The sequence below is a fragment of the Gavia stellata genome, chromosome 5 (assembly GCF_030936135.1).
Source record: "Gavia stellata isolate bGavSte3 chromosome 5, bGavSte3.hap2, whole genome shotgun sequence".
Classification (NCBI taxonomy): Eukaryota; Metazoa; Chordata; class Aves; order Gaviiformes; family Gaviidae; genus Gavia; species Gavia stellata.
Genome location: NC_082598.1, coordinates 34,107 through 60,235, shown reverse-complemented (window position 1 = coordinate 60,235; position 26,129 = coordinate 34,107). Strand labels below are relative to the sequence as shown.

The following is a 26,129-nucleotide window of genomic DNA, read 5'->3' as shown; positions in this document are numbered from 1 at the left end:
ATATCACAGTTAGCATGTCATGCGGTTTCCTTGCTAACTGGTCAAGACTCACTTTTAAAGTAGCTAGGGCTTCCTGTCCCGCTGTTTCTCTTGACAGGCTGCTCCTAAACCTCAGCGCTCTAGTGATGAGAAACCTTCCAGTAATTTCCACCCTAAACGTGCGGTGTCTGGCCATTGTTACACCATTGTTCTTGTGCCAGCATTATCCTTTCCTTCCCTAACTTTTCTCCTGCAAATTTTACATATTTGCAGAAAAGAATCATACCCCTGCTCAGCTTCACCATGCCTTTTCAAGAGGCAAGGCTTTTCTAGTTACAGCTCATAAAACGGGCTCTGTATTTCCCCAGTTATCCTAGTAACTCTTCTCTGCAGCTGCTCCAGTTTGAGCATTTCTGTACATATTTCACTTCTGTTCATATTTTATTCAAATTACACAAAACATTTCAGATGGCATCTCACAAATTTATAATGGAACTGATACTTCCCCATCACTACTGAATGGCATTTGTCATATATGACAATTGGGAATATGCAATACTTTAAAGTCAGATGATAAACTGAAGTGCATAATTTAGAATGCCTATTTTTTTAATGGCTTTCAATTTTCCTAAGGTGTAGCTTAGGATTTTTCAAGTCTGGAAGTTGTCCTCGAGAGGTTTTATAAAAGAAGGAACAAATTTTACTGGACACAAGTGGCAGAAAGCACAATTTATGTGTTAATGACATGTTAATAACAAATCTTGTTAATCAATAAAATCCCTACAATACTAATGTATGCCCACTGCTTACAAACACAGTTCTGTGTGTTTAGATTGCGTGCTACAACCCAAACGCCTTGTATCCTGGATGGGACCTCTGAGTCTCTAAATTCCAGTCTCACTGTAACATTCTCATAGGTTCATATTTCCTGTACTGGTTTTTTTTCACAGAATCACACAGCATCACAGAATCACTAAGGTTGGAAAAGACCTGTCAGATCATCAAGTCCAACCATCAACTAACACCACCATGCCCACTAAACCATGTCCCGCAGTGCCTCGTCCCCATGTTCCTTGAACACCTCCAGGGATGGTGACTCCACCACCTCCCTGGGCAGCCTCTTCCAGTGCTTCACCACTCCCTCAGGAAAGACATTTTTCCTAATATCCAGCCTAAACCTGCCCTGGCGCAACTTGAGGCCATTTCCTCTTGTCCTGTCACTTGTCACTTGGGAGAAGAGACCAACACCCACCTCACCACAACCCCCTTTCAGGTAATTGTAGAGAGCTTTAGAAAAGCAATACTACCTCATCCACGAGCCCTGTGACTGGATACTCAGAACAAGGGAATACAGCACACACCAGCCTGCTGCCCTTGTCCTCTGGCCCACAAGACCGGCACAGTAACATCTGCACGCTTTAACTACATGTCCCACCTGAGTAGGAGGAAGTGTCAAGGCGGCTGTGGCAGTTGCGGTCTCTAAACCAGGCAGCCTCCCCCACCGCCAGCCAGGTCTGTTCTGCTGCAGTGCTGTGGTAACGGCAGACCCTCTCTGCTCTGCCCACGGGGGTGCCCGCTGCAGAAGGGCACATGCTTAACATGGCAGGTTTCACAGCAAATGGGCAGGCTGGATGACACGGGTGGAACGCTGCCTGTGCCATTCCTCCTCCAGAAACAAATCACAGAATCGTTTACGTTGGAAAAGATCAATGAGTCCAACCATTAACCTAATGCTACCAAGCCCACCGCTAAACCACGTCCCCGAGTGCCAGGTCTACAGACACACTGGGAGGAGGGTCAGGAGGGAGCTTCTCCCCATCCATGGGGAGCCTGCCCACAGGGGACGTGCCCGTGGCAACCACGCTGGGCACAGCAGGGCCCCGCTGCTGGGGACGTGCCCGTGGCGGCCACGCTGGGCCGGGGCACCGGCCAGCCGGCAGCACCCCGTCCAGGCCTGCGAGGCGCCGCCACGGCAGCCATGCCGGGCCTGTGGGGCGAGGGGGGGCCCTGCACGGGCGGGTGGCGGCCGGCGCTGGGGTTACCTGCGCAGCAGGGCCGGCAGAGGTGCCCGGCAGCGGCGCAGCAACGCCGGCGGACGGACGGCTCCCCCTGTCGCCGCCCCGGGCCGCCTCCGGCGGGGCGCCCGCCCGGGCGGGGCGCTGGGCTGGACCCTACTCGCTCCGGCCGGGGCCGCGCCGCACGCCCTCGCCGGCGCGCGCGCAAGGTGGGCAGGGGCAGGCGCGCTGGCGGGCGGGCGCGCCCGGACGTGGCCAGGCAGGCGGAGGCGGAGGCGGAGGCGGAGGCGGAGGCGGAGGCGGAGGCGGAGGCGGAGGCGGAGGCGGAGGCGGAGGCGGAGGCGGAGGCGGAGGCGGAGGCGGAGGCGGAGGCGGAGGCGGAGGCGGAGGCGGAGGCGGAGGCGGAGGCGGAGGCGGAGGCGGAGGCGGAGGCGGAGGCGGAGGCACGCGTGGGCGTCTGCAGGCCCGCCTGGGCGCCTGTGGGCACGCGCCGGTCGGCAGCGGGGCCCGTGAGGCTGGAGAGGGAGGAGGGCGGCAGTCACCGCTGCCTCAGGGCAGCTGTCTCTTTTCTCCGTGCCCCGGACCTCTCGGCTGTTAGGAAACGGCGGTTCAAAGGAAAAACGGCCTTTTTCTGAGGGGATTTCAGAGGCCGCACCTCGAATCCTGTGTTCAGGTTTGGGCCCCTCACTCCAGGAAGGACACTGAGGTGCTGGAGCGTGTCCAGAGAAGGGCGACGGAGCTGGTGAGGGGTCTGGAGCACAAGTCTGATGAGGAGCGGCTGAGGGAGCTGGGGTTGTTCAGTCTGGAGAAGAGGAGGTGAGGGGAGACCTCATCGCTCTCTGCAACTGCCTGAAAGGGGGTTGTGGGGAGGTGGGTGCTGGTCTCTTCTCCCAAGTGACAAGTGTTAGGACAGAGGAAATGGCCTCAAGTTGTGCCAGGGGAGGTTCAGGCTGGATATTAGGAAAAAGTTCTTAACTGAGAGAGTGGTGAGACACTGGAAGAGGCTGCCCAGGGAGGTGGTGGAGTCCCCATCCCTGGAGGTGTTCAAGCAACGTGTGGATGTGGCACTGCGGGACATGGTTTAGTGGGCATGGGGGGATTAGTTGATGGTTGGACTTGATGGTCTGACAGGTTTTTGACCGAGATTCTCACATTGTAGAGGAGACTCAAAGTGTTTTAATATGTTTTTCATCCACCTAAGGCACAAGACTGCCTCTCCTCCCCATAGCTCTGTTTTTCTCCACCATTTTCCAACTGCAGAGGTATTTGTGCATAAAAGTGGTTTTCTTGTTGTGTAGCACAAGGAATGGTCTAACAAAAATGAGTAGCATTGATACCATCATCAGAGCTACCAACAAACATGGTACCTTGGATTCTTTATTACTGCTAATGTGGTATGGTGGGGGAAAACCCATGGTGATGTAGCTCCCAACACTTCTGAAGAACTAGTTTTTAAGCTTAGCCTGTTGACTTTTTCACTGGTGTCATGATACATGTATGATAACACTAAACCATATGACTAAGAGCGTTGTCCAGACGCTCCTTGATGCTGACAGTCTTGGTGCCATGACCACTTCCCTGGGGAGCCTGTTCCAGTGACCGACCACCCTCTCGGTGAAGAACCTTTTCCTAACATCAGACCTAAACTTCTGCTGTCACAGCTTCATTCCATTTCCTCGTGTCCTATGGCTGGTCACCAGAGAGAGGAGGTCAGCTCCTCTTCCTCGGCTGCCCCCCTTGAGGAAGTTGTAGAATTAGAATTAGAATTAATTAGAATGCCTTCATAAGAATAGCCATGTTCTAATCACTAGAAAATACCTGAGCCCACTCAGAGTTGTCTATAACTTAGTCTAGTAATTATAGTTAGAATAGTTCAGTTAAAATATGTAGTAATCACACATTAGAAAACACCTAAAATATATGCATTTTTGTATAATTTTGATTAACTATGTAAATATAAAAATTATTTATTTGCTATTAGTTCCACTTACAACAATTTCAGATGTAATCAATGGTTCAAATAGCTTCAGAAATAGAGTTACTTTGGGATTCCCTACCTTTTCCCTGGCTCTGGCCTGTCTTCCCCACCCACCTCTTGCTTGCAAAGGTTACGCTTCCACGGGGCCAGGGTCTCTGGCGATGAGTGGCTGGCAGGACGATCCCCTGAGGCAGGCTACGCTGCTGAGAGCCAAGACGTGGCCTTGCTCAGAGCCCATATCCATCATGCCATCCTTATCACTGTTCCCCACAGAGGCCATGTATAGGTCCAGACCCATATGCCGCTCCTACTCCGCATTTTTCCTCGTTAGCACATGCTGAAGTCAAAGGACCAGCGTGTGCTCTGAGAAACCTGGGGAAAGAGGAGAGGAGATGGTACGATACGGGGGGCACTGTTTGGTCTACGTGAGGAGGGCAAATCAGACTTGGTGTGAATATCGTAAAGTTTAACAGGCTCCAAGGGGTGTGTTATTGTTCTGCAGTAGTTGTTCGGAATTTGAGTAGTTACATTAAAGAGAATAACAAGCATCTGTTTTCTGGAGGATTATGCAAAGTTTGTTAAATATTCTCTGCATCCCTTCACTTTACATAGTATACTGGATAGGATTTCACTGGGGATGGGATAAAAACTTCCAGTGAAAGGCCTCTGAGACAAGTAGGTAGTATGCTGTTGCTGTACATAAAATGCTTCATACATTTTGGATGTATATATAAGCTTCTAAAAATTACTGAAATTGTGCTTCTAAAAATTACTGAAATCCTGTAAGACAGCTGTTGTGATTTGCTACCAGCGACCAGCCCATTGTTACCTAACAGAATGGAGATGTGGCAATCCAAGCATCAATTTTATTACCTGGAGAAAGGCGCTTTGCCAGGGGTGATGAGGCAAACTGCTTCTCCCATCGGAGTTCGCTGGAGTACGTACAAGCAGGGTGGCCAAGCTTCAGAGAGGTGGCAGGGCAAACCAGCAGCTTTGCTAGAGCCTGTCCCATCCCGTCTGTGCTTTTCGTACATTATTCCATGCTGCCATGGTATCTTTCGCCGTACTTACACTGGTCACTGTGTGAGGCATGGATTGGGGAGGTAAGCACTACAAGTTTGTTCCTTTGACAAGCTTCATGAAATTTTGGCAGGGAAGCCATCCATTAGTCTCTTGCTGGTCACAAGCCCTGTCAGTGAGGACTGATGTGCAAAGGGCTCCCAGTTCTTGCTCCCAGGGTGCTTCCTGCAGTGCAGGAGGGATGCAGTTACTTAGCTCCAAAGGGCTCCCCTTATGCCTCTCCAGAGGGGTACAGCTTTTCCCCCGACATGGGACCTTGAATGTACATTTAGGCACTGCAATGAAAGCAAAAGCAGGAATGAAACCCTCTGCCTGATCTCTGCTCTTCTGATTTCTTTTTAAGGTACACCCTCCACTCCTGAGTTACTCTTTTTTTTTTAATTTTGTTTGTTTTTTTCACATTCACTCTCAAGTTTGCTGTATGTTAATCGGTGCCTAATGCTGCTGTTCTTCAGGGTTTGGATGCCTTAAATGCATCTAAAGGGTAGGAAAAGTAGCCAGTAATTATTAACTGTTCAGTTTCCACGGAAGCACAGAATGTTCTTTTTTCAATTTTGAAATATCGTCAACTAGGCTTTCCATAAATAAGTTCTGGAAAGAAAAATCCTTTTTCCCTCTTCCTTGTACGTGCTTTGAAATTGGAGCATTGTATGTGATAGGTCTTCATATCTATGAAAAACACAGGAGTGCAATTGTTCACCGCACAGCACTTCCCACATTGCTGTTTGCTGGGACTTGGCACAGAGCCAGTGACCATGGAGCTTACTAACGCTGCTTCTGTTGGTAATAGCCACATACTCCTGCACTTACCCCATTATTTTTCCTTTCAAATATTGGACATTCAGAGACTATTAAAATGGAATCACCTCCAGTGCGGTGTTTTCTTGGTTTTCTTTCAAACCAAAACCACCTGAAGTCAGTAATAGTATGAGCTCTTCAAATGCATTTATTCATGACCAATGAAAATACTGTACAATACCCCAGAAACGCAGCAGGGGAAGGCAATGTGTTGATACTTGCATAGAAGATCAACCTGTTATACATCATGTAGCAATGTCTTTCCCCTTTTCATGCCACAGGCACAGGAGTTAACTTAGGTTCACTGTTGATTTGAAAAAGCCAGACAACCAAAGCAGTCAAAGCTTTCTCTCCTCCACCGTGGACCAGATTCAAGACCAATTCTGTGTTCTGGGTACCCATACACACCTTTATGTGTTGTGTTATATCCAGCTTTCCGTTCCTTTTTTCCTCTCACCTTCTGTCCAGTGCCCTGTCTCTCTTGTTCCTCTCTTGTTCTGTCCAGCTCCCCATGCCTATACCATTCCCCATCACTATTTTGCGCTCTCTTGTTTTTTCTTTTTCTCTTTTTAAAAAGTTCCCTGTGCCTTTTCTTTCACTCACCCATTCCTTTGTCCTGTGCCATGTCCCATTTTTTAGGCCATGGAAGTGACATCAGGAGCGTGACAGGTTGTCAGAAACAGGTCCTCCAGCCCATTGCTGTTTTACATTCTCCATCTCTTTGTCCCAGTCTGCACCTCTCTATATGTTACTCAATCCTTCTCCCCTGTTCTCTGGCCTACTTTTTCTCTCTCCATGTATCCCACTCCCTGTCCGCATCTTTATCCTTCCTTCCTTCTTCATCTCCTGTCTTTTTCTCCTGCCCCCTGACCCTATTTCTTCCTCCTTCTCATCCTTTTCCCAGTACCTTTCTGTCTCTGCTCCTCACTCCTTCTTCCTCATCTCACTTTTTATAATCCTCTGTCCCGCTCCCCATCCCTCTCCTTCTCCATCCCTCTCTGCTGCTCCCTGCCCCTGTCTTTCTCTCTCTCCCCCCGCCCCTTATCTCTGTCTCTGTCCTTGTCTCCCTCTTTGTCTGTCTGTCCTTCTTGTGTCTCTACCACTCTCCTGCTCCCTGCCCCTCTTTTTCTCATCCTGTCCCAGTGTCCTGCTCCCTGACCCTCTCTCCCTCTGTCTTTCCATCTGTCCTTCTCCCCCGCCCCAGTTTCAGTCCTGCTTCCTCTCCTTTTTATTCTCTGTTGCTCTGTCCTGCTCCCTGCCCGTATTCTATTTAATCCCTCTCTGTCGTGCTGCCCATCCGAGGTTTTTTTCTCCATCCTGCTCCCTGTCCTTATTTTTCTCTGTCCTGCTCCCTCTCCCTCTTTCTGCCTCTCTTCCTCTGTCCCTGCTCCTTCTTTCTCCATCTCTGTCCTGCTCCCTTTTTTTCCCCTCTAGCTGAGCCTCTGCCATTTTTCTTGTCCCTGTCTTTTCCGTCTTTCCCTCGCCGTCCCGTTCCCTGCCTCAGGCTCCCTCGCTACACCCGCGGCCAGGTGCCCCGGGGCAGGGGGGTCCGGGGCCCGGAGCCCCGGAGCAGACTGGCTCCCAGGACGGGGTATGTCTATGGCTGAATAAACACTTTTGCCCTCTCCTTTGCACTCCCTTTGCACTGGGTGAGGGGCTGTGACAGAGCCCGGGGGAGGAGGTGACATGCCGTGAGGGTGGGGCGATGGCCCCTGTTCCCGCTGGGCTCCTTCCAGCTGCGGGGGGGCTGGGGGAGCCCCAGGTGGGGCCAGTGAGGCTGCTGGTGATGGCCCCTCCCTTTAAAGGGGCTGCTGGGGAGGGGCTGCCGCCGGTGCTGCCCCGCCCCGGGTGGCCGTGGCGGGGTCGCTGTGAGCCGCAGGAGGAGCGGAGCGGTCGCCGAGCGTGGCCAGGCTGCGGCTGCGGCGCGGGAGAAAAGGTGAGCGGGGCAGGGCGTCCCTTTTGGACCACGAACGTCCCGGGCGGTGGTGGCCCAGGGGGTGGGGGGGGCGCCTCTGCCAAGTGCCGGGGCGGGTGCGGGGGGTTCGCTGGGGGCCAGGGAGCCCCTGCGGAGGGGGGGGCACTGGGTCCGGCGGCGGGGCTGCGCAGTGGACCGGCGGGACAGCCCCGGGGAAGATGGCGGGGCCGGCGGGGGCCGTGTCGGAGGCACGGAGCGGCGGGGGTTTGGGGGTGCCGCGCCGTGTCGGACCCGGGCGGCGCGATCAGCCCGGAGCAGCGCTGGGGAGAGCGGGGCTGCGCTCGCGCCTCGGCGGGGCTGGCGGGTGCGACGTAGCGGGGGGGGGGGGGGGGCAGCAGCGAGCGCGGACAAAAACCCGCCACTGCGCGTGCGCGACGCCCGGTTGCAGTACCGCACTTTGGTCACAGGGCGGCAGCAGCGAGCGAGTCTGAATAGCAGCCAATGCGCATGCGCAGGGCCTGAGCTGCAGTACTGCATCTTAATCACACGGTGGCAACAGAGAGGGCGGAGAGAACCCAGCCACTGCGCATGCGTGGCGTCCAGGCTGCAGTACCGCATTATGGTCACAAGGTGGCAGGAGAGAGAGCGTCCAAAAAGGAGACAGCGCGCATGCGCGGAACCCGTCTGCAGTATCGGACTTCGGTCACATGAGAGAAGCCGCGAGCGCGGCAAAAAAAGCAACACTGCGCATGCGGATCGCTCGGACTGCAGTACCGCACCTTTACTACCAGTTGGCAGCAAAGAGGGACGAGAAGCAGCCACCGCGCATGCGCTACACCCGGGAACCCCGGGGAAGGGTGAGTGTACCGGCACCGAGGCCCAGAGCACAGTCGCCCTCGGGACTTCTGTGCCTTAATGAATAAACACTTGCGGGGCGGGGGGCCGCGCCGTGTCGGAGCTGGGCAGCCCGGAGCAGCGCTGGGGAGCGCTCCCGTCCCGTGGGGGCTTCCGGGTGCGGCGGAGGGCGGGTACGGTGTCCCTGCAGGGTCAGACAGCAGGGCGGGCTGCCTCCGGCGCATGCCGGGAGCTGCCTGTCGGCGGGGGTGGTTCGCGGAGCACGCCGGGAGGCGCAGTCTTCCGGCAGGGGGCTGCCGGGCGGCCGTGCTGTGTTTGCCAGTGCACGCCGGGAGGTGTAGTTTTGGCGGACTCGGCTGCCGGGCAGCCGCATCGCTCTCGGGCGCGTGCAGGGAGGCGTAGTCTTTGCTACCGGCGCGGCCCCCGCTGCGCGGCGCGAGGTGTCGTCTTTGTTGCCGCTTTCGCGTGGTTTTCTGCGGTGCCCGCTTCCCGACAGGCGGTGCGTGCGTGTCACGGCGGCGCATGCGCGGTGGGGCGCCTCCCGGCGTCCCGTCCCGCAAGTCGCGCGCCGCGCATGCGTGCTGGTGCGGGCCGCCGCGCGCTGCTGTTGCCTGGCGACCGCAAGTCTATGCCGCGGGTCCGACTTCCCGCATGCGCGGTGTGGCGCAGCCCGTGCTCACTGCTGCCGCCTGGCGAACACCGCCGGTACTGCAGGCGGGGCGCCGCGGGTGCGCGGCCGCGTGCCGGTGGGGGCGATGGGCTCCCGCGGTGCCTGCGAGGTGCTGCCCCCCGGGAAGGAACCGCCGCTGCCGCCCGACGTGCGCGCTGTCGGCGGGTGCTGGGCGCGGCGCCGGTGCCGGTGCCAGGCAGGCGTGCGGCAGTGCTGCCGCCGCCTCCCTGTGGTGGGCGAGGGCCGAGGCCGCCGGTGAGGCGCGAGGCCTTGGGCGCCTGCGGGGGTGTCTCGTGCCCGGGGGTGGCGGGGCGGGAGGCTGCCAACCGCCCGCTGCGGCAGGCTGCCGGTCAGCTGGAGGCGAGCGGGGCCCGGGCAGCCCCCGGGAGCCAGCCGAGAGCCGGCAGAGGGGAAGGAGGCGGACACCCGCCCAGGCGCAGCCACCGGCTGCCCCCCGACTCGCCAGACCTCCCCCCGAGCCTCCCCCGGCCCCGCAGCTGCCCCCAGCGCCGGCACCTCCCCTGAGGCCTGTCCCGTAGCCCCAGGCTGCCCCAAGCCCTGTCATGATGGCGGCAAGCTGGCCCTCGAATGCGCTTGGTTCTCCCTTAACGACGCGGGTGCCGTCAGCAGCCGTTCAGGGGCTGAGCTACAGCCCCTCCGTGTAGAAGGGCTGCAGCCCCAGGGGATGGTGCTGCTGTGGCATGCCTGTGTGAGAGAGCTGATGAGCTGCTGCAAGGATGTTTCCAACCGAGCAGCGCAACAGGTTGACGGTCAGTTGGAGTCAGTCCCCATGGAGGCAGCTCCCAGGCATTTTTGGAGAGCTGGTGGAGAGGAAGCAGGAAGAGGGGCGGGAGATGGCTGCCCCCACCCCTCCAGGTACCTGGAGGCCTTCCCACCCCCTGGAAAAGGTGCTGGGTGCCTCCCCAACTCAGCAAAACTCCTCCAGCTCTGCTCACCCTCTGCAGCTGCTGCCCCCAGCTCTGGCGCCTGCCCTGAAGCCTGTCCCGCAGCCACAGACTACCCCCGAGGCCTGTCCTCAGGGCAGGGAGCTGGCCCTTGAATACGCTTTATTCTCCATAAACGCAGGTGCCATTAGCATGAGTTTGGGGAAAGAGCAGCGGCTCCACGAGCGCCTGCAGCAGGAGGGCTTCCTGCCTGAGGAGAGCTACCGTAATCGCTAGGGATAACAGCTGCTTGTTCTTTCCCTCTCCCAGAGGCAGCACTGAGGACTTGGTTGTCGGTTTGTCTCCGGGGATGTTGTTCACGCATCTGGCTCAGGTTTGTGTGGCTTGCCTTTGCCCTCATCCTCGTAGCAGCTTGGGCGAAAAGGGACAGCTGGAGGGCTTACTGACTGTGGGTAGGAGCTGCCGTGGCTGAAGCTGGAGAGGCCAGAAAAAGGTAAAGTGCCTGAAGAATAAAACCCAGGGGATCCAGCTGACAGCCGCCTCCAGCTGCGGACAGGAGAGAGCCTGCCTCTCCAGGTGAGGAAGGATCCCTCTTAGCGTAGTCCTCAGCAGATCGGATCACCAGTGTGCACGGCAGGGTCTCTACATGTAAGCAAAAGCACGGGACGGTTATGGAGCGTGTGCGCGTGTGAGGCTATGTATCTGGGAAGCCTCACGTTGTAAGGGCTGTAGGATGCCAATCTAGACTTTTAGGTGGACGACAGTCAAGCAACCGGAGCCACAGAGGAGGAAGAGAGGGGGAGAGAGAGACAGAGAAAGACACGTCTGAACTGTCAAATTCTCCCAGCAGCTCCGAGAGCGGGAGCTGCGTTGAGTCCTGGGGCCCTGTCGCCCCTCTTCTGCATCCCAGTCCCGCCCTGCGCCTCCCCCCCCCTTCTCTTTCTCTCACTGCTGTCATTTTTTTCTGCTTCCCTGGACCTCTCCCTCTCTTCTTCTCCAAGTCTCCCTCTTCCCCTGTCATTCTACCTCTCTATCTTCTTCTCTCTGTGCTTCTGCCCTGTTCCCCCTCACTCTTTTTTTATCCTCTGTCTCTGTCCTGCAGCCCATCGCTATTTTTGTCTTTCCCCATCCATCTGTCTGTCTGTCTTCCTGTCCCAATCTTTTTTATTTCCTCCCTGCCTGCCTTTTAGCCCTTCACAATTCCCACCCCCCACACCTCTCTCTGTCTGGCACCATGTCCCTATTTTTAAATTCCTCTCTCTCTGCCCTGTATTCTAGATACACTTTTTCTGTCTTAGATTTTCTCATTCCAGGTCCCTGTCCCTGTGTTTTAATTTCTTCCCTCTCTAGCCTATAGCCTGTTTTTTTCCTTTACCGTTCTCTCTCCGTTTGGCTCCCTGTCCCTGTTTTTTAGTTCCTTTGTCTCTGCCATTTTAGCTCATTGAGGTTTTTCTGGTGTTTCTCAGTCTCTCTCTGTCCACCTCACTGTCCCCTTTTTTTAACTCCTCCCTCTCTGCCCTGTGGCCCATCACTATTCTTTGCTCTTCTCCATCTCTCTCGGTCTGCTTCCCGGTCCCTTCCTCCTCTCTGGCCTGTAGCCCATTGCTATTTTTTTTTTTTCTTCCGCTCTGCCTTTGTCTTTCTCTGTGGCTCCCTTTCCCTATTCTTCAGTCCCCCCTCTTTGTCCCGTAGCAGCTGGCTGTTGTATTGTCTTGTTAGCTGGGGCGGGTAGGGGCTGCAGGGCTGGGTTCTGTGAGGAGACACCAGGAACTGCCCCGTGTTGGATGCAGCCAGTTCCAGCTCAGAGACCGCTCTGCTGCTGGTCAAAGCTGAGCCCATCAGCAATGCTGATAGTGCCTCTGGGATGACGTATTTAAGAAGGGCTAAAAAATGCTGTGGAGAAGCTGTGATAGAGAAAATGTGAGTGTGAAACAGCCCTGCAGACTGTGTAGCTTTGTGGTTTGGTTTGTGCTCTGTACCTGTCCACCTTCCCCCCATCATTTGTCGTCCCGGCTCCCTGTCCCTGTTCTTTCATTCCTCCCTCCCTGCCCTGTTTGTTGCTTTTTTGTCTGTCTGTCTCTCTCTCTCTGTGTCTGTGGAAAGGGCATCCGCCTGACCATTGCTGAAGAGAGAGACAAGAGACTGGCGGCCAAGCAGAGCAGCAGGTGAACTGCAGCTTGGGCTGGCAGTGGTCCTTTCAGTGTATGGATTAAACCGTTTACCAAATGGCTGTGTGACTGGCTGGGCAGCATCGCAGGGCTGAGGGGAGCCGTGCCGTGCCAGTGCGAGGCCACACTCTGCTCTCTGGAAGGGCCTGCTGGTCTGGGGAGGCTCCTGGCAATCAGAGCAACTGCCAGAGCCGTCTTCCAGAAAGGTGAGGAGGAGCGGTGGGAGAACCTCCAGGCTGCTCTGACCCCAGGAAGGTGGTGGCACAACCGCTCCTGGATGTCGTTCCCAGGGACGTGCTGGAGGAGCAGGGGACTGGGAAGAGCCAGCTGGGCTCTTCCCGGGGCCAATGGTGCCAGACAGGCTTGAGGCCCTCTGGGATTGCCCCCGACCGGGGCCCTGAGCAGAGAGGGGAGGCTCTGCAACCAGCACCAGCGGTGGGTGGTACATTGGCCGGTCGGTTGGGCGCCAGGGGTGGTGGCGCTCGGCGTCCCAAGCCTGGCTGGCGGCTGCTTACAGGGGAGGTCCCTGACGGGCTGCTCTTGTTCAGTGGCTTTCCTCGGAGGTGGAACGTGCGAGGGATCGTGCGAGGGATCGTGCTGCCAGCCAGGCCAGGGGAGGTCCCCGCGCTGGGGGTGGCAGTGGCGGTGCTGGCAGTTGGGCTACTCTTGGGAGGGACTTGGCTGGAGCAGTGGAATGGGCTGCCGGGGACCCCAGGAAGTCTGGCAAAGGCAAGCGCCAAGCACTGGCCTGGGGATGGGCAGAGGTGCGGCTGGGGCCGGGTGGCTGGACAGCAGCAGTGGCTGTGGGAAAGGCCCCGGAGGCCAAGGCGCACAGGGGTGGGCAGCGTGCCCGGGCAGCAAGGACAGGCCTGCAGCCCAGGCTGTGCTGCAAGGGCATGGGTGGCACCGTGGGGAAGGGGTTCCTCTGCGCCGCTGGGCCCAGGGGAGGCCGTGCCTGGGCGCTGGCTGTGGGCTGGGGCTGCCCGGGTCCCGGCAGACACGGCCACGGTGGAGTGAGGCCAGCGGAGGCCCCAGCTGGTTGGGAGCTGGAGCACCAGAGGCACGGGCAGAGGCCAAGGACGTAGGCTCTGCTCAGCCTGGAGAAGAGGGAGCACAGGGGCTCTCCAGCTCTGCCTGCCTGTCTTTCTCCTGAGATGGAACAGGCACTGACGAGCACTGGGGGAAAATGGTCATCTTGTATTGGCTTCAGAAAGCTTCCACAGCCGAGCGGAGGCTGGCAGCAGAATGTCCTCAGGGCAGCTGAATGCCTGGGGTGCTGTCCATGCACCCATCCCTCGCGTGCCTCCCCTTGCTGCTCCTTCTGGATGCTGTGCAGGCTCAGGGCCAGCTGCCATCTTCAGAGATACACATAGTGCTGGCAGCGGGGCGCTGTTCCTCTTGCTGTCCCATGATGCAGGTACAGCGGAAAGCTGTGCGCAGAGCCCTGAGCGCCCTCCTGAAGAAGGAGGGCCATCGCCATCGAGCTGGGGTGTGCGGGAGGGCGGCCATGCCTGTGGGGGAAGGAGAGCTGTAGGCAAGGGGCTGGGCGGGTGACAGGCAAGCTCCCGCCTGCCACTCGCCACTGAGGGCTTTCCCCAGGGAGGGGTGGCCAGGGCACGGCCAGGCCCCAGGTGAACAGTGCTGCCGGCCTGGCCTGGGTGCCGCTCACTGGGAGAGCCGGGGCAGTGCTCGACTCGGGGATGTACCTGGGTCATCCTCGGGCATGTCCCTGGAGGCGGAGGAGGGCTGTGCGTCGCCTCTGTGCTCTGAGGCCGCCTGCATGGGGAGAGCAAGAGCACAGGTAGGGGAGGGACGGTATGTCAGCGGGATGACACGGAGAGCATCAGGCATCTCCCTGCCGCACACAGCCCAGGCACTGCGTCTGCCTCTGGCACCTCGGGGTGCCCGCTGCTGACCACACGTGCCTGGCTCACCTGTTGCTGAGGGTCCCGAGCCAAGGGAGAAGCCACTGGGTCTCTTTCGTTATCCGCTGCTGGGGCAAGGTGGGGTGTGCCAGTGTCTGCTGCAGGGTTTTGAGGCATTGAAGAAGCCACTTCATCCTTGTGTGCTACCAGGGAGACAATGGCTGTGCTGGCCTCTCCTTGATGGTCTCCAGACATGGGAGAAGCCATGTTTTCTCCATCCTGGCATGCCGTGGGGATGAGAGGGGCTGTGCTGGCCTCTCCCTGAGGCTCTCCAGCCGAGGGAGACTCGGTGTCCTGAGGTGCTGCTGGTGTTCTTGCTGCCGTTGCCACATCCATGCTTTGTGCCAGGTCCCGCTGTGGCGCCGGCTGCTGCCTGGGTCCCTGGCTCCCAGTGAAAGCCTTGCCCAGGGCCTCATTCACGAGGCACCGGGCTGTCTCCCGCAGAGCTGCCTCATAGGCTGCGGGGCTGTGCGGGGCAGGTTCTTGGCTCTCTGCCTGTGCTGCACCGGCCTGCTCGCCCAAGACAGGAGAAGCTGGTGCCTTGCCCTCCATTTGTGCCCCGGGAGCACAGTGCCCCTCCTCAGGAGCTCCGGCCAGGGCAGAAGCTGCCAGCTCGGCATCCGTCAGCCCTGCCGGGGCAGGAGACACGCTGTGCAGGTCGCTGTCTGCCTCTCCTGCCGCCTCTGTGCCTGTGCTGCTGGGCCAGCCGGGCCCCTCCTGGGGACCAGCGTGGTCATCCTGGAAGAGTTCCGGGACCAAGGGGTTGGCCCAGATGTTGTAGAAGGTGGTGTCTTCCCCTTGGGACAGCTCTCTGTTGCTGCCGTCTTCCCACTCCTCCTCCTCCCGCCCTATAAAGATCTTCAGTCAGTGAGAGAGAACAGAAACAACACTGAGACAACTCACACAGTGCTTATTGTCACTGTGTAATGCATCTTTTCCTCCAAGTAGTATTTTTACAGTAGGAAGATGACGATGCAGGAATATGCGATAGAAGGTGTTCATGAAAACCCAAAACTCATTAAGAAATTCACAGTACGTAAACACTTGTGACTGTGGAGGATGTCATGCTCTTTCACATTTCCTAGCTCAGTCTCTGCTTTCAAGGAGGCTTTGTTCAGGTTAAACAGTTGTCAGTGCTAATTCTACCCTTTCTCACTCAGGGAGAACTGACCATGACAAGTGACGTGGAGAACCTGCAGAATGCCCTCTTCTTGGACACGGTGCCCGAGTCCTGGATAAAGAGAGCTCACCCTTCCACAGCCAGCCTGGGCACATGGTTTGCTGACCTCCTCACTCGCGTCAAGGAGCTGGAGGCCTGGACAGGAGACTTTTCCTTACCCTCCTCAGTGTGGCTTGCTGGGTTCTTCAATCCCCAGTCTGTCCTGACAGCCATCATGCAGTCCACAGCCCGAAAGAATGAGTGGCCTTTGGACAAGATGGCTTTGCAGTGCGACGTGACAAAAAAGAACAGAGAAGATTTTGCCAGTCCTCCCCGGGAAGGAGCATATGTTCAGGAATGGGAAAGATGTGAAAGACGGGCTCTCCTCTGCAGCCTAGAGTGGGTATCCAGGGTGGTCAGATGAATCCCCCCTTGGAGTTGTGTGTCATGTCCGTGAAGGGAGCTCAGGGTGGCCAACTTGGACTGATGCATCTGGTTTTTACAGGGTGGATCTCAACCTCGGTGTACGTTGACTAAGCTGTGGTCGGTACTCATGGCGTTACTACAGACAGAAGACACGGAGGCCCCTCGGACGGAGCGGGGCCGCCCGGGGCGGGCGGGGCCGTGCCTACCGGGGGGGGCTGTGGGCGGCGCGGCGCCCCTGCAGTTTGGGCGGACCGGGCGGGCGGCCCCAGCAAATCAGTGCCGGGCGGCGTCACGCGGGCTCGGCCCCCGGCCCTGCGGCGCGGGGGGGGCTCTGCCTCTGCCGGCCCGGGCCCGCCCCGGCCCCGGGGGGCTCGCCCCATCCCGGGGTGCGGGGGGCAGGCGGGGAAGGACGCCCCTGGGGCGGGGGGCGAGGGGGGCGCCGCCGGAGCGGCTCTCCAGCCTGGCCCGGCCGGGGCGCACACCGGTGGGGGGGGTCCCGTTCTCCCCCCCCGCCCCGTTCCCGCTGTCTGCAGACTGGAAAGGGCGACAGATCCCCATTGCCATGGGAACACCACATTCTGCAGAAGAGCTGCCAACCCCCCCCCTCCCCCGGCAACGTGGGAGTTGTTTTGCTGGGAAAGGAGGGTGCTCTGGAAATGGAAGGAAGAGCTTGGCTTGGGCTTTGCTGAGGAAGGGGGGAGGTATTCCCCCTCCCCAAATGAGTAGAGCTCAGGGGCCTGACGAGGCCAGCCTGCACCAAGTCACCAAAGAGCCATGCAACACAGGTCTCCTCCACGGGGGAACTGGTGGTGGGAATGGCAGGAGACACAGCTGAAGCTCCGTCTGTGATGCCACTGGCCACAAGCCTTAAGTTTTAGACCTAGGGCTGGCGGCAGTGAGGATGCAAACAAGGGCTTGCTCCCTGCAGGCTCCTGTAGCTGCATGGTTGGGAAAGGGCTAAGCAGAGCTGCTTCTGCACAGGCAAAATGTCCTCGGACCCAGAAAGCAGCCTGGCAAAAGACCTCTTCCGTGCTCTTGGGCAAGGCGGAGATGACAGAGGAGGAGGGCAGCATCAGGGAGCTGCTCTCCCTGGGAGTTTGGGTCCCAAGGCACCCTAGGGAGGAGCAGCGGCATGCAGGATGGCCTGCCCTGTCCTCACCTCCTCCTACACCCCCTGGCTGGGCTCTGCAAAAAGGGCTGGCACTGTGAAAGGTGAGATGAAAAGTCGTATTGAATGAAGGGTTAAGTCACTGACGGTCCCTGGCTGAGACCCTGCTGTGATACATAAAAGCTTTACTTGCATAGTTTTAGTTATTTGCTGAGCAGAGTTGATAGTAGGATGTTTCAAGACGTGTAACCCCCTTCCTGACAAGATCAAATGGGCCTTGAGGTAGCTCATTATGCCTCCTGAGTATATCATTGATAACAGGGACTCGGGATGTTTGTGTCAAGATAAGCGCCAAAGAACTAGTTCAAACTGACCCTTTTGTAACATTCCGAGGCCAAAGGATGGATGAGCCAATTCCATGACCATGTATGGACAAAGGAAGGCCAAAGTTCAACTAGCGGACAGCGTGAGGAAGACTATGAATGACCACCGGAGGGTGAAAAGACCCTAACCCTAATTTTACTGCGCATGCTTGGACTATGCAAATGAATTCCGGGAACTCATCCACGTAAGACCGCCCTTTTTAGAATTCTGATGTATATGTATGATTTTTCGGTATATGAACTGAGGTGCTTTGCTAACCCGTTGGAGCATTCGTGGTGGACAAATCCCCAGCGCTGCCCAGCGCTGTATTAAAGAGTGCCTGCTTAATAACAAACTAGTTGTTACTGAGTTATTCATCTCGGAAAACTGTCCCGATCGCGGGCTCGGTACCGACTTTGTTGTTTCACTTCTGCATATCCCTGCTGCCTCCAAGGGTGCTCAAGGGCTGCGCCTCCCGCATTCCCTCCTCCTGTAGCACTCTGAGCATCCTGCAGGGCTGGAGGTCTTTGCTCAGCCTGGTCTGCTCACCAGCACACCCTTTCTGGCCCTAGCATTTTGGTCTAGCAGGAAACAAGCAAATAGAGCTCACCAGGCCCAGCCTGGAGCTCAGCAGTGTGGCAACTGCAGAGACTGAGGGTCCCCTTGAGCTTCCATACAGCTCAGAGGTTTTCCCAGCGCACAGGGGCTTGAATTTGGCTCCCCTCCTGCCTGTCCCCCAGCCAGGCAACGTCGTCCCCTGGCCAGGCACAACCTGTTTGCCAGCAAATGGCAAAGGAGCCGTGGTTGGCTGGGGTCTCCCAGCTGGAACCAGGGGTTTTCTGGCTGGAACGTTTTTGCCAGTAGCCAGCTCTGACCTGCTCAGTCCCAAAATAGGGAGTCAGGACTCCTGGTTTCCCTGCAAACAATTAAAATGCACCAAATAGGCCAGGGAAGGACTGATGCTGAATGAAAGTCTGCTGGACACTTTCAGAGATTCAGAAGAAAGGCATGAAAAAAGCCCAGAAGGTCAAAGAGTCAACAAGAACCTGCTGGTGATTTTTACTAGACTGTCTGCTCCTTGCAGCAATGTCTGTCTGCAGGTATGCCCAGCACCTAGACCAGGCCAGGGCTACTTGCATTGCCAAGACACACAAGGAATGCAAACACTAGCCCTACTGCTGCAGCCCGTGTGTCCATCAGCTGAGGGTGGGGTCCCTTTAGCCTCTCAACACTGCCTGCCTCCCCACAGTGCAGAAAGGCCTAACCCCCCCCGACAAGCCTGAGCTCAGCTCCTCTCCATGACCCTGGCAGGACCGTGTTTCTTGCTGTCCCTCCCCGGAGACACTGACTGCTCTGGCAAGCTCTGTACTCTATTTTTAATAGATTAGCCCTGACCTCCACTTGTGTGGATAAATACAGCATCAACCACGCTGCCAAGCCGTTTTTCTCTTGGTTAACACATTAATCCAAGCTGCTCTATTTGTCTTTCCTCCACAGACTCATATTGCTCTGGATTCATTTTGCCAAACAAATTGCACAAGCTGGACTGCCCATTTACCCAGTGCTGCTTGATTATAGGGGTTATTTATGAAACAGCAAGACGTATGGCATTAAGCTTCTTAATAATAATAATAATGAGAGAAGGGAAGGGGGAAAGTGTTTTTTATTACAGACAAAATCTCCTGCCACAGGTGATAAATTCCAGACACTTTTTCCAGTTGCTCTTGTGCTGTTGGCATGATGAATAGCACAGGCACCAGCACGCAGCTCGGCTGCAGGAGCGTGGCCATGGGCTGCAAGGAGAGGAGGGAAATGCCAGAGCATACACACGAGGTGAGGCTGGCTGAGGCGTGCTGGGGCCACTGGCCAGCAGTCACCAGGCAGTTCACTTCCCCGGAGGAGTCACACTGGTTGCAGCGATACAGACCGCCCCCAGCCCTGCCTACCATCATCACCATGCCTGGAGTCCCTCCATTGCAGGCTCAGAGGGACCTCAGAGGCGGTGGGAGGGCAGGTGACATGGCCTCGCCAGTCCCCTGCCGGCATTGCTCCTCCCAAAGCCCAGCTGCGACAATCAAGTGATTACTGGAGAACCCTGTGTTTGAGGAGCAAATTATCCTCTAACTCTGGGGTTGCAAAGCAGAGCATGAAGAAAGAACATAGCACAGAGAAGAGGAAGCCTCAAGCTACTTACTACTGAGCACTCAAATCTGTAAAAACTGCATCTCCAGCCCAGTGAGAATCTAGGCCAGGTCCTCTCCTTCTCCTACACTGTTCCCATGTTGGATAGCATCCATACATGCAGCTAGTTTTTCTACTGCAACCTGTATAATTTCCGGCCGGTACTCAGACTGCCCAAGATACTTAGTTTCTGCATAACTAAACTGCTTTTGAAACCATTTCCCCCTCTTCTCTCTGAGAAGTTTGGAACCACTCCATTCACCACAAGCAGAGCCCAGTTAGGTCTCTGAACTCATCCCCCTCTAACCTGGCCATCCTGGCTCTAGTGACAGCTTACTGCAATTCAATCAAAACTTCTTTCAAAGGGAGATGCTTGATTAAGGGCCTGGGAGACCTTGAAAGTACAGTCATTCCTTCAAGAGGAAGGTAATTAATTTTTTAATCAGTGGGCACTGATCTCAAGGTCAGAGAACAGAGTCAGCAGCAAACTCACTCCCACATGTACATAGCGGAGTCCTGCCACAGTATTGGAGATTTCAGGGAAAGTGTTGGGAACTAGACTTGGTGCACACCAACCTGCAGAGCTGCTGCATCATCTCATCCTTCTCCCTGGTGGGAGCAGTGTGGGCCATTCCCCTGGGGCAGAGGCACCTTGTGCTTCTTCCCCCCTCACCTCTGACGCGAGCAAAGCTCCTGGTCCTGGTCTTCCCTTCTCACCCTGTCCCAAAAAAGGAAAAACCACCAAGCTTGCAATCAGAGGCAGCATCAGACTCCAGAGATGATTCATTCCTTAGCAGCCAAGACTCCCCTCACTGTCTTACAGGGCAGACCCTGGCAATGGGATAAACAAGCTCAAACGCTGAGACTAAAGGCTTTCCCCCGGCAGATGCAAATGGTTCTGCAGTACCAGCCTCAGCTTCTGCTTTCTTGTTCATCAGCTAGCACAGACCTGGGGATGCTGGGCAGGCAGAGTTAATCAGGCCTCTTTTGTGATTATAGTGAACTCCTGCATTTCATGGCCTGCATCCTAAACCTGCTTTCTGATTCCCCAAGGGAGAGGGATTTACGCTTTCAATTTTATGTCTAGTTAGTTAATGGTCCATTACTGTCAAAAGGATCAGTAGCTAGAAGTTAAATCCTACAGGATTTACGATAAGGAAGAACCAAAGGCTGCGGAAGAAAACGTGCCAGACAGAGGGCACGGGAAACACAGAGGGGCGTTTGCAGGTCCTCAGCGCTGTGACACTGGTGGCTGGACGCTGGCCCGGTGACGGCTCTAGAACAAGGTCCACCCCATCACACCCTGCTGGCTGCTTCTCCCTTATATACGGTACCAAGTTTCTGCCTCAGGTATCTCCTTGGAGAACATCTACCAGCAGGCTGCCCGGAGCTAGGGAGTTCAAGTAGAGTAAATTCCTCGACTTCCAGCAAGCAGGGATCTGAGTTGCCAGCCACAGAGAAAGGTCCCCACTCTCCGTATTGAGCCAGTTACCAGACCCCCATCCTCCAGCAGGATTCACCACCAAGACCAAGTTCAGCTGGGGCAAACAGGCACCATGCTGGCTCTGCGTATCTCCTCCCTGCACCTATCTAGCAAACTCTAGGCAAGCCCAAGTCTGCAGAAGACAGCGTGACCTTACTTGAGCACGGTCTGTCAGGGACTCTACTTCCCTACCGCTACAACTGGAGTAATAGTACTCCAAACCTGCTGGAAACTAGAGGGGCTGAGAAAGGCAATGCCATAGTACACATACAGTACAAAACAGATTTTGATGGGACCTCCAGAGTCCAAGCTACCTCTCAGACAGGATTCTGCTTGTTCCCAACATAGTTCCGCTTTAGTCTCTCTCATGGAAAAATACAGAACTTGAGGATGGCATACTGCAGCCCTCACCTTCCCAAAACGGTTCTCCAGAGCCTCTCGAGGGGGAAGTGAGGTCCTGTTTCCCCCACCCCACAAAAGAGTTTGCTTGGGCTTTTACCCCTACCCAGAGCTGAGCTAACATTGCAGACTCTGTAGGATTTGGCCCGTGAACCACTGGCCAGTATTGCTGAGTGACCTTGAAAGCTACTATACTTCCACACTCGAGCATCACTTCGGTGAAGGTAGGCCATGGCATCCCATTAAACTGCATGGGAAATCAGGTGGCCAACACTTTGTTAAGCTCTGGCCTACCTTCCATTAATGCCACTCACAGAAGGATCCCAAGCTCTGCTGTGGGTAGAAAATTATGCAGCTACCTCTGAAGCAGGACACCGTCACTATTCCATAGCACAGAGAAGCAGCCCTTGCTGCAGGCAACCGGAGGCTCAAAGCAAACCAGTAGCTTTGGCAGGAATGGGTTTGCCTTGTTCATGTTGAATTCCTCCCCCCTCCCCACCAAGAGGCGCTGAAAGGTCTCCACTTCCTTAGCAAGATAAAGGCTTCTGTGAAGTATACACAAGCCTGCCAATAGCTGAAAATGTCCGCCTGCTTCTGATCTCATCCCCTGAGATGCACGGTGTTGCTGCTGTCAGAGCAGAGGTATTAAAGCAGCTACGCTGAAAGGTCTGTCAATATTACAGAGCTTGCTGTGCAGGGGTTTATAACCTGCCCATAAAAACCTCACTCCAAGCTGAAGCAGGGCAAACAAGGTCCCCATGCCCCTTGAGTGGGGTAGTGTTATTTTCTTTTTATTTTTGCAAACAAGGAAACAATTTATTCTGCTGCCTGAAGTTTTTCTGAGTTGTAAATGGTGCCAAAGAGACAGAGTTTGGCTAGATGGGGGATAGGAAAATATTTAAGTGATCAAAGAACAGTTACTGACTGTGTTTCACAAGAGGCTGGAAATTATTTTATAGGTCAAGGTAGCTTGAGCTGCAGCCAGGCAGGCAGCACAGTGCAACTCTGAGGTCTACAGCCATCAAGGCAGGTTCAGGGTCCTTCCTCAGCCTGGTCCATACCTGCAAAAGAAGAACACATTAGGTCTGGAAAGACAATCCAGGAGAGCTCCCACTTCTAAGCCCCTCACTCCCTCACCACCAAACACAGATATGCCAGCAGTGTTGCTGGCCCTGGAAAGCCTGGGACAGAGAAGGCAGACTTCAACACTGTTCAGAGACACTACTACCAGTCTGGCTTTCCAGCAATGCTGTAACTCTCTCCCTGCCAGCACTCCCCACTGAAGTCTGCCTTGCCCCTTTGATACAACCATACAGCTTCCTGGAACTCATTACACACATGAGACACATCATTGCCAGCATTCAGAAGTTGTACTGCTATTACTTTCAACCATTTCATCTAGTAAGCTTCTAAGAGATCAGCATTTTTTAACTTCTTCCCACTCCCCCTTCCCGTACAGCTAGGAGCAGTCCTCCCCACTGAAATCTGTGCTTCTCTGCTAAAAGCCTGCCGCAGTAACTTAGACCTACTAGCATAGACACAAAATAGAGCTGTAGGACTCATGACAAGGTGAGTCCATAAAGCTCACTTTCATCCCTCCTATCTACCCTACCAGGGAAGACAAGGCTAAACCCGGAAAACCCAAGGATCATTAAAAAAAAAATCAAAACCCACCCTACCAGTGGACTGCAGTCCATAAACAAAACATAGGACTTTCGGCTTCTACAATGCGTTTCTTTTCACATGTAAGAACAGACCACGGCAGGACCTTAGGATCCAACCTGCTCCACCCCAACAAGCCTCACGATCCTTGGGGAAGACTGCAGCACTACGCTGGTTCTCAGGAGCATACTCCAGCAAAAGGCAATGCTGCCCTCGGGCGCTTCCTAGCAGAATAACCGGTCTGCCCACCAGTCACCAGAGCTAACACAGGGGCTGCAAGCCACGGGTGTTAACATCACGCTGCTTCTCCCCCCATCCCTCATACAGGCCAGCTTCCCTGTATCATGCAGCTTTATCATGGAGAGCCATAGCACCCTGGGCTCCCTAAAAGACTACACTGGGAAGAGATAACCGACCACGCTCACTGACCCACCCCTCACCCCAATAGCACAGACCACCTCTGCCAGGGAAAGCCATCAATTACACGCAGCAAGGTGCAAGGGGCTGTGCTCACTCTCACCCGTGCAGGCCAGGGAGCGGTTTTCTTCCCCTCCCCCTGTTAAAGCTGTTTCTGACTCAGCTGGTGTCAGCGTAAATTCCCTCCTGTATCTCAACAGCAAAAGCACTGAATGTCGTGTTAAGGAGAATGGAGGAAGCAGCTAGCTCTATCCAGTCATTGCTTTGCATGAGGAGGACACGTGGAGACTTCAGGGCAGTTTTTGTTGGCCCTTCACGCTTGATTAATTCATATTTACAAAGTTTGCTTCGTTTGAATACAGCTTTTTGTGGTTTATTTCTAACATATTTTCAGAAGTGTAGCCCTGGCCTGCCAGCGCAGACAGGAATTGCATTAAAATAGGCTGTGGTTTAGTTCCTAGCATTTATTTACTATTCTTGTAGTAAACAGCAGATTACATTGTTTGTGATGCTTCATAAATACCCTTTTTGTTAAGTGTGTGTTTGTATGTAAGTAGAACCTTCCCCTGTGTCTGTATGCATGCATGATTATAGTAGCACTGTTTTCCTCTGACAGTACGTGTTTTTCATCTAATTCTTTCCCTATCTTTTTCATTTTGCCCATCTCTCTCTCCCTGCTGCTGATTTTAATCAACAGAACTTTCCATTTTTCCTTTGGTTGCAAATAACTTGTTCTTTGGGGGGTTTCTGAGTTTCACACTAATGTGTGGCTTCAGAAATACCTATAAGTACTTCCTTCAAGTTAAGAAATAGCAAGAAAGAAAAGGAATCTTACTGAGTAAGATGCTCAGAAACATGCATATTTCCCCCGTGTAACAGCTGCATAAATTCCAATAACATGTATTTTGAGAAATATCTTTTCTTTACTATTGCTAGCCCTAGCCTAGATTGTGGTCATGATCCTAAACATTGCTTTTTTGGAGTATCTTGCCCAACACACTTTTTGACTGAAATCTGAATCTCTTCAAAACAGGAATTCACAACATTAAAAAAAAAATCACAACATTAAAAAAAATCTACCCTGTGTAAAGAGTAAAATGACACATCATGTTAGGACTGACTCATCACAAACACCCTCCACTGCTCCCATAATAAAGAACTATGTAAATAAACACAGTTTATATGTATATAAACATAGTAAATAAAGTATGTAAATAACCATAGTAAATAAAGTCAAATGATTGACTTTATCCTTGCAATAACAAGCTGAGAAACTTACTTGTTCAAAAGGTTTCTAAACCAGCATATGAACTTAAGCAGCAATTTCTTTTTGTTTTTTTAATAATCTCATGTTTATAAACTTGTTTTATAAGCTTTATAATCTCATGATTTATAATCTTGTTTCAGGACTTTGAATGTCTCAGAGGGCTCAGTTTAGCAAGCTAGGAGAATATTGTGATACTCAGACTGGCCAGTGCTTTGTATCCAGGAATTTCAAGGCAAAGAAAAGTACAAATCCAGTTGCAGGGAGAGGAAGGATGCAGGCTTGAGAAGCAGAGCTAGGAGGAGATAGCATAAATCTTTTTGCCTACATTTTTTTCCTGCCATTGCACAGGAAGGGTGGAGAAGGGGGGCTTCTTGATAAGCTGTTTTTTAAAAGAAACCGAGGAGACCACTGAAAAATAGCAATAATTTCCTGGTCATATACTCTACAGTGACAGTATTTTTGCATGTTAAAGGGCCTAAAATATTTTGTTCAGAATTCAACTCCAGAATTATATAAATGCAAGGATTAATGGATTTGCTCAAGAAATCAGGCTGGGCTGCACCTGTGTGCTATTAATTGTGCCTCAGATGCTGCCAATGAGAGCTTCTGCCTCTGGCACCCCAGGAATGCAGCTGGGATCCCTATAAGTAGCTTCCCAACAGTAGGTGAGGGTTTCTGCTTGTGCTGTGGTCTGGTGTGAGGGAGCTGAGAGGTGCTGGAAGGGTCCTCAATGTGTTCAGGATTAAAGCTTCAGAGAAAAATGGGCTGATACAGGTATTTGGCTGGAGGTTGGGTCTAAGTGTTTTTGGAAACAGAGTTTCTAAAATATTTTTTGGGGTTGTGGACTTCATGAAGGGGCTTACATTTTACTTAAGTGATTACCTAGGGAGGGTAGGGTAGGTAGGGTATTTGTCAAATGTTTTCTAGCTCTGAGTTAAGAACTACAATGCTGAGGGAGGGCCAGTGAGGCTGGGTGGTCCTGTAAGTGTTGCAATGCCAGTGGGAGCTGTGCCTGAGCAGGAAAGTCAGGTAGCTCATGGAAGGGGTACAGAGGGATGGTGCTTCAGGCTTAGCTTAGCCTGGGTGATGCGGTGCCTGCTGTTGAAAAATGGATGGCTTGATGCCTGCCAAAATGTGGGCGCTTTAAAAACGTGGTAGAGGATCACTGTTCAAGAATGGCTTTGAGACCTCTTTGCAGGGTCCTATCTCCTTTGGGAGGTCTTCAGGGGCCTTGGGGGAGGCTAGGGCATTGCTGAAGGGATGCTGGTCTGCCCTGTAATTTAACATAGCAACAGACCATGATGATAAATCTCCCCCTTGCTTGGGAAGATTAGGGGTCAACTGCTCTGAGTTTGTGGGCTATGCTGGTGGCCTGC

General features: G+C 54.3%; 2 protein-coding genes across 2 annotated transcripts in view; both read right to left on the bottom strand.

Moving 5' to 3' along the window:
- Nucleotides 1-2,059, bottom strand: part of M1AP (meiosis 1 associated protein) — a 38,685-nt gene extending 36,626 nt beyond the window's left edge. Inside the window, exon 1 of the mRNA XM_059817653.1 lies at nucleotides 2,022-2,059. The gene's annotated coding sequence lies outside the window, so the exon portion shown is untranslated. The remainder of the gene's footprint in view (nucleotides 1-2,021) is intronic.
- An 11,642-nt stretch (nucleotides 2,060-13,701) lies between these two features.
- LOC132317037 (uncharacterized) lies at nucleotides 13,702-15,681 on the bottom strand. Its single transcript, XM_059817822.1, is given in 5 exon segments — nucleotides 13,702-13,874; nucleotides 14,033-14,183; nucleotides 14,185-14,240; nucleotides 14,243-14,777; nucleotides 15,583-15,681. Coding segments are annotated over 5 exon segments (1,014 nt in total).
- Nucleotides 15,682-26,129: the final 10,448 nt, after the last annotated feature.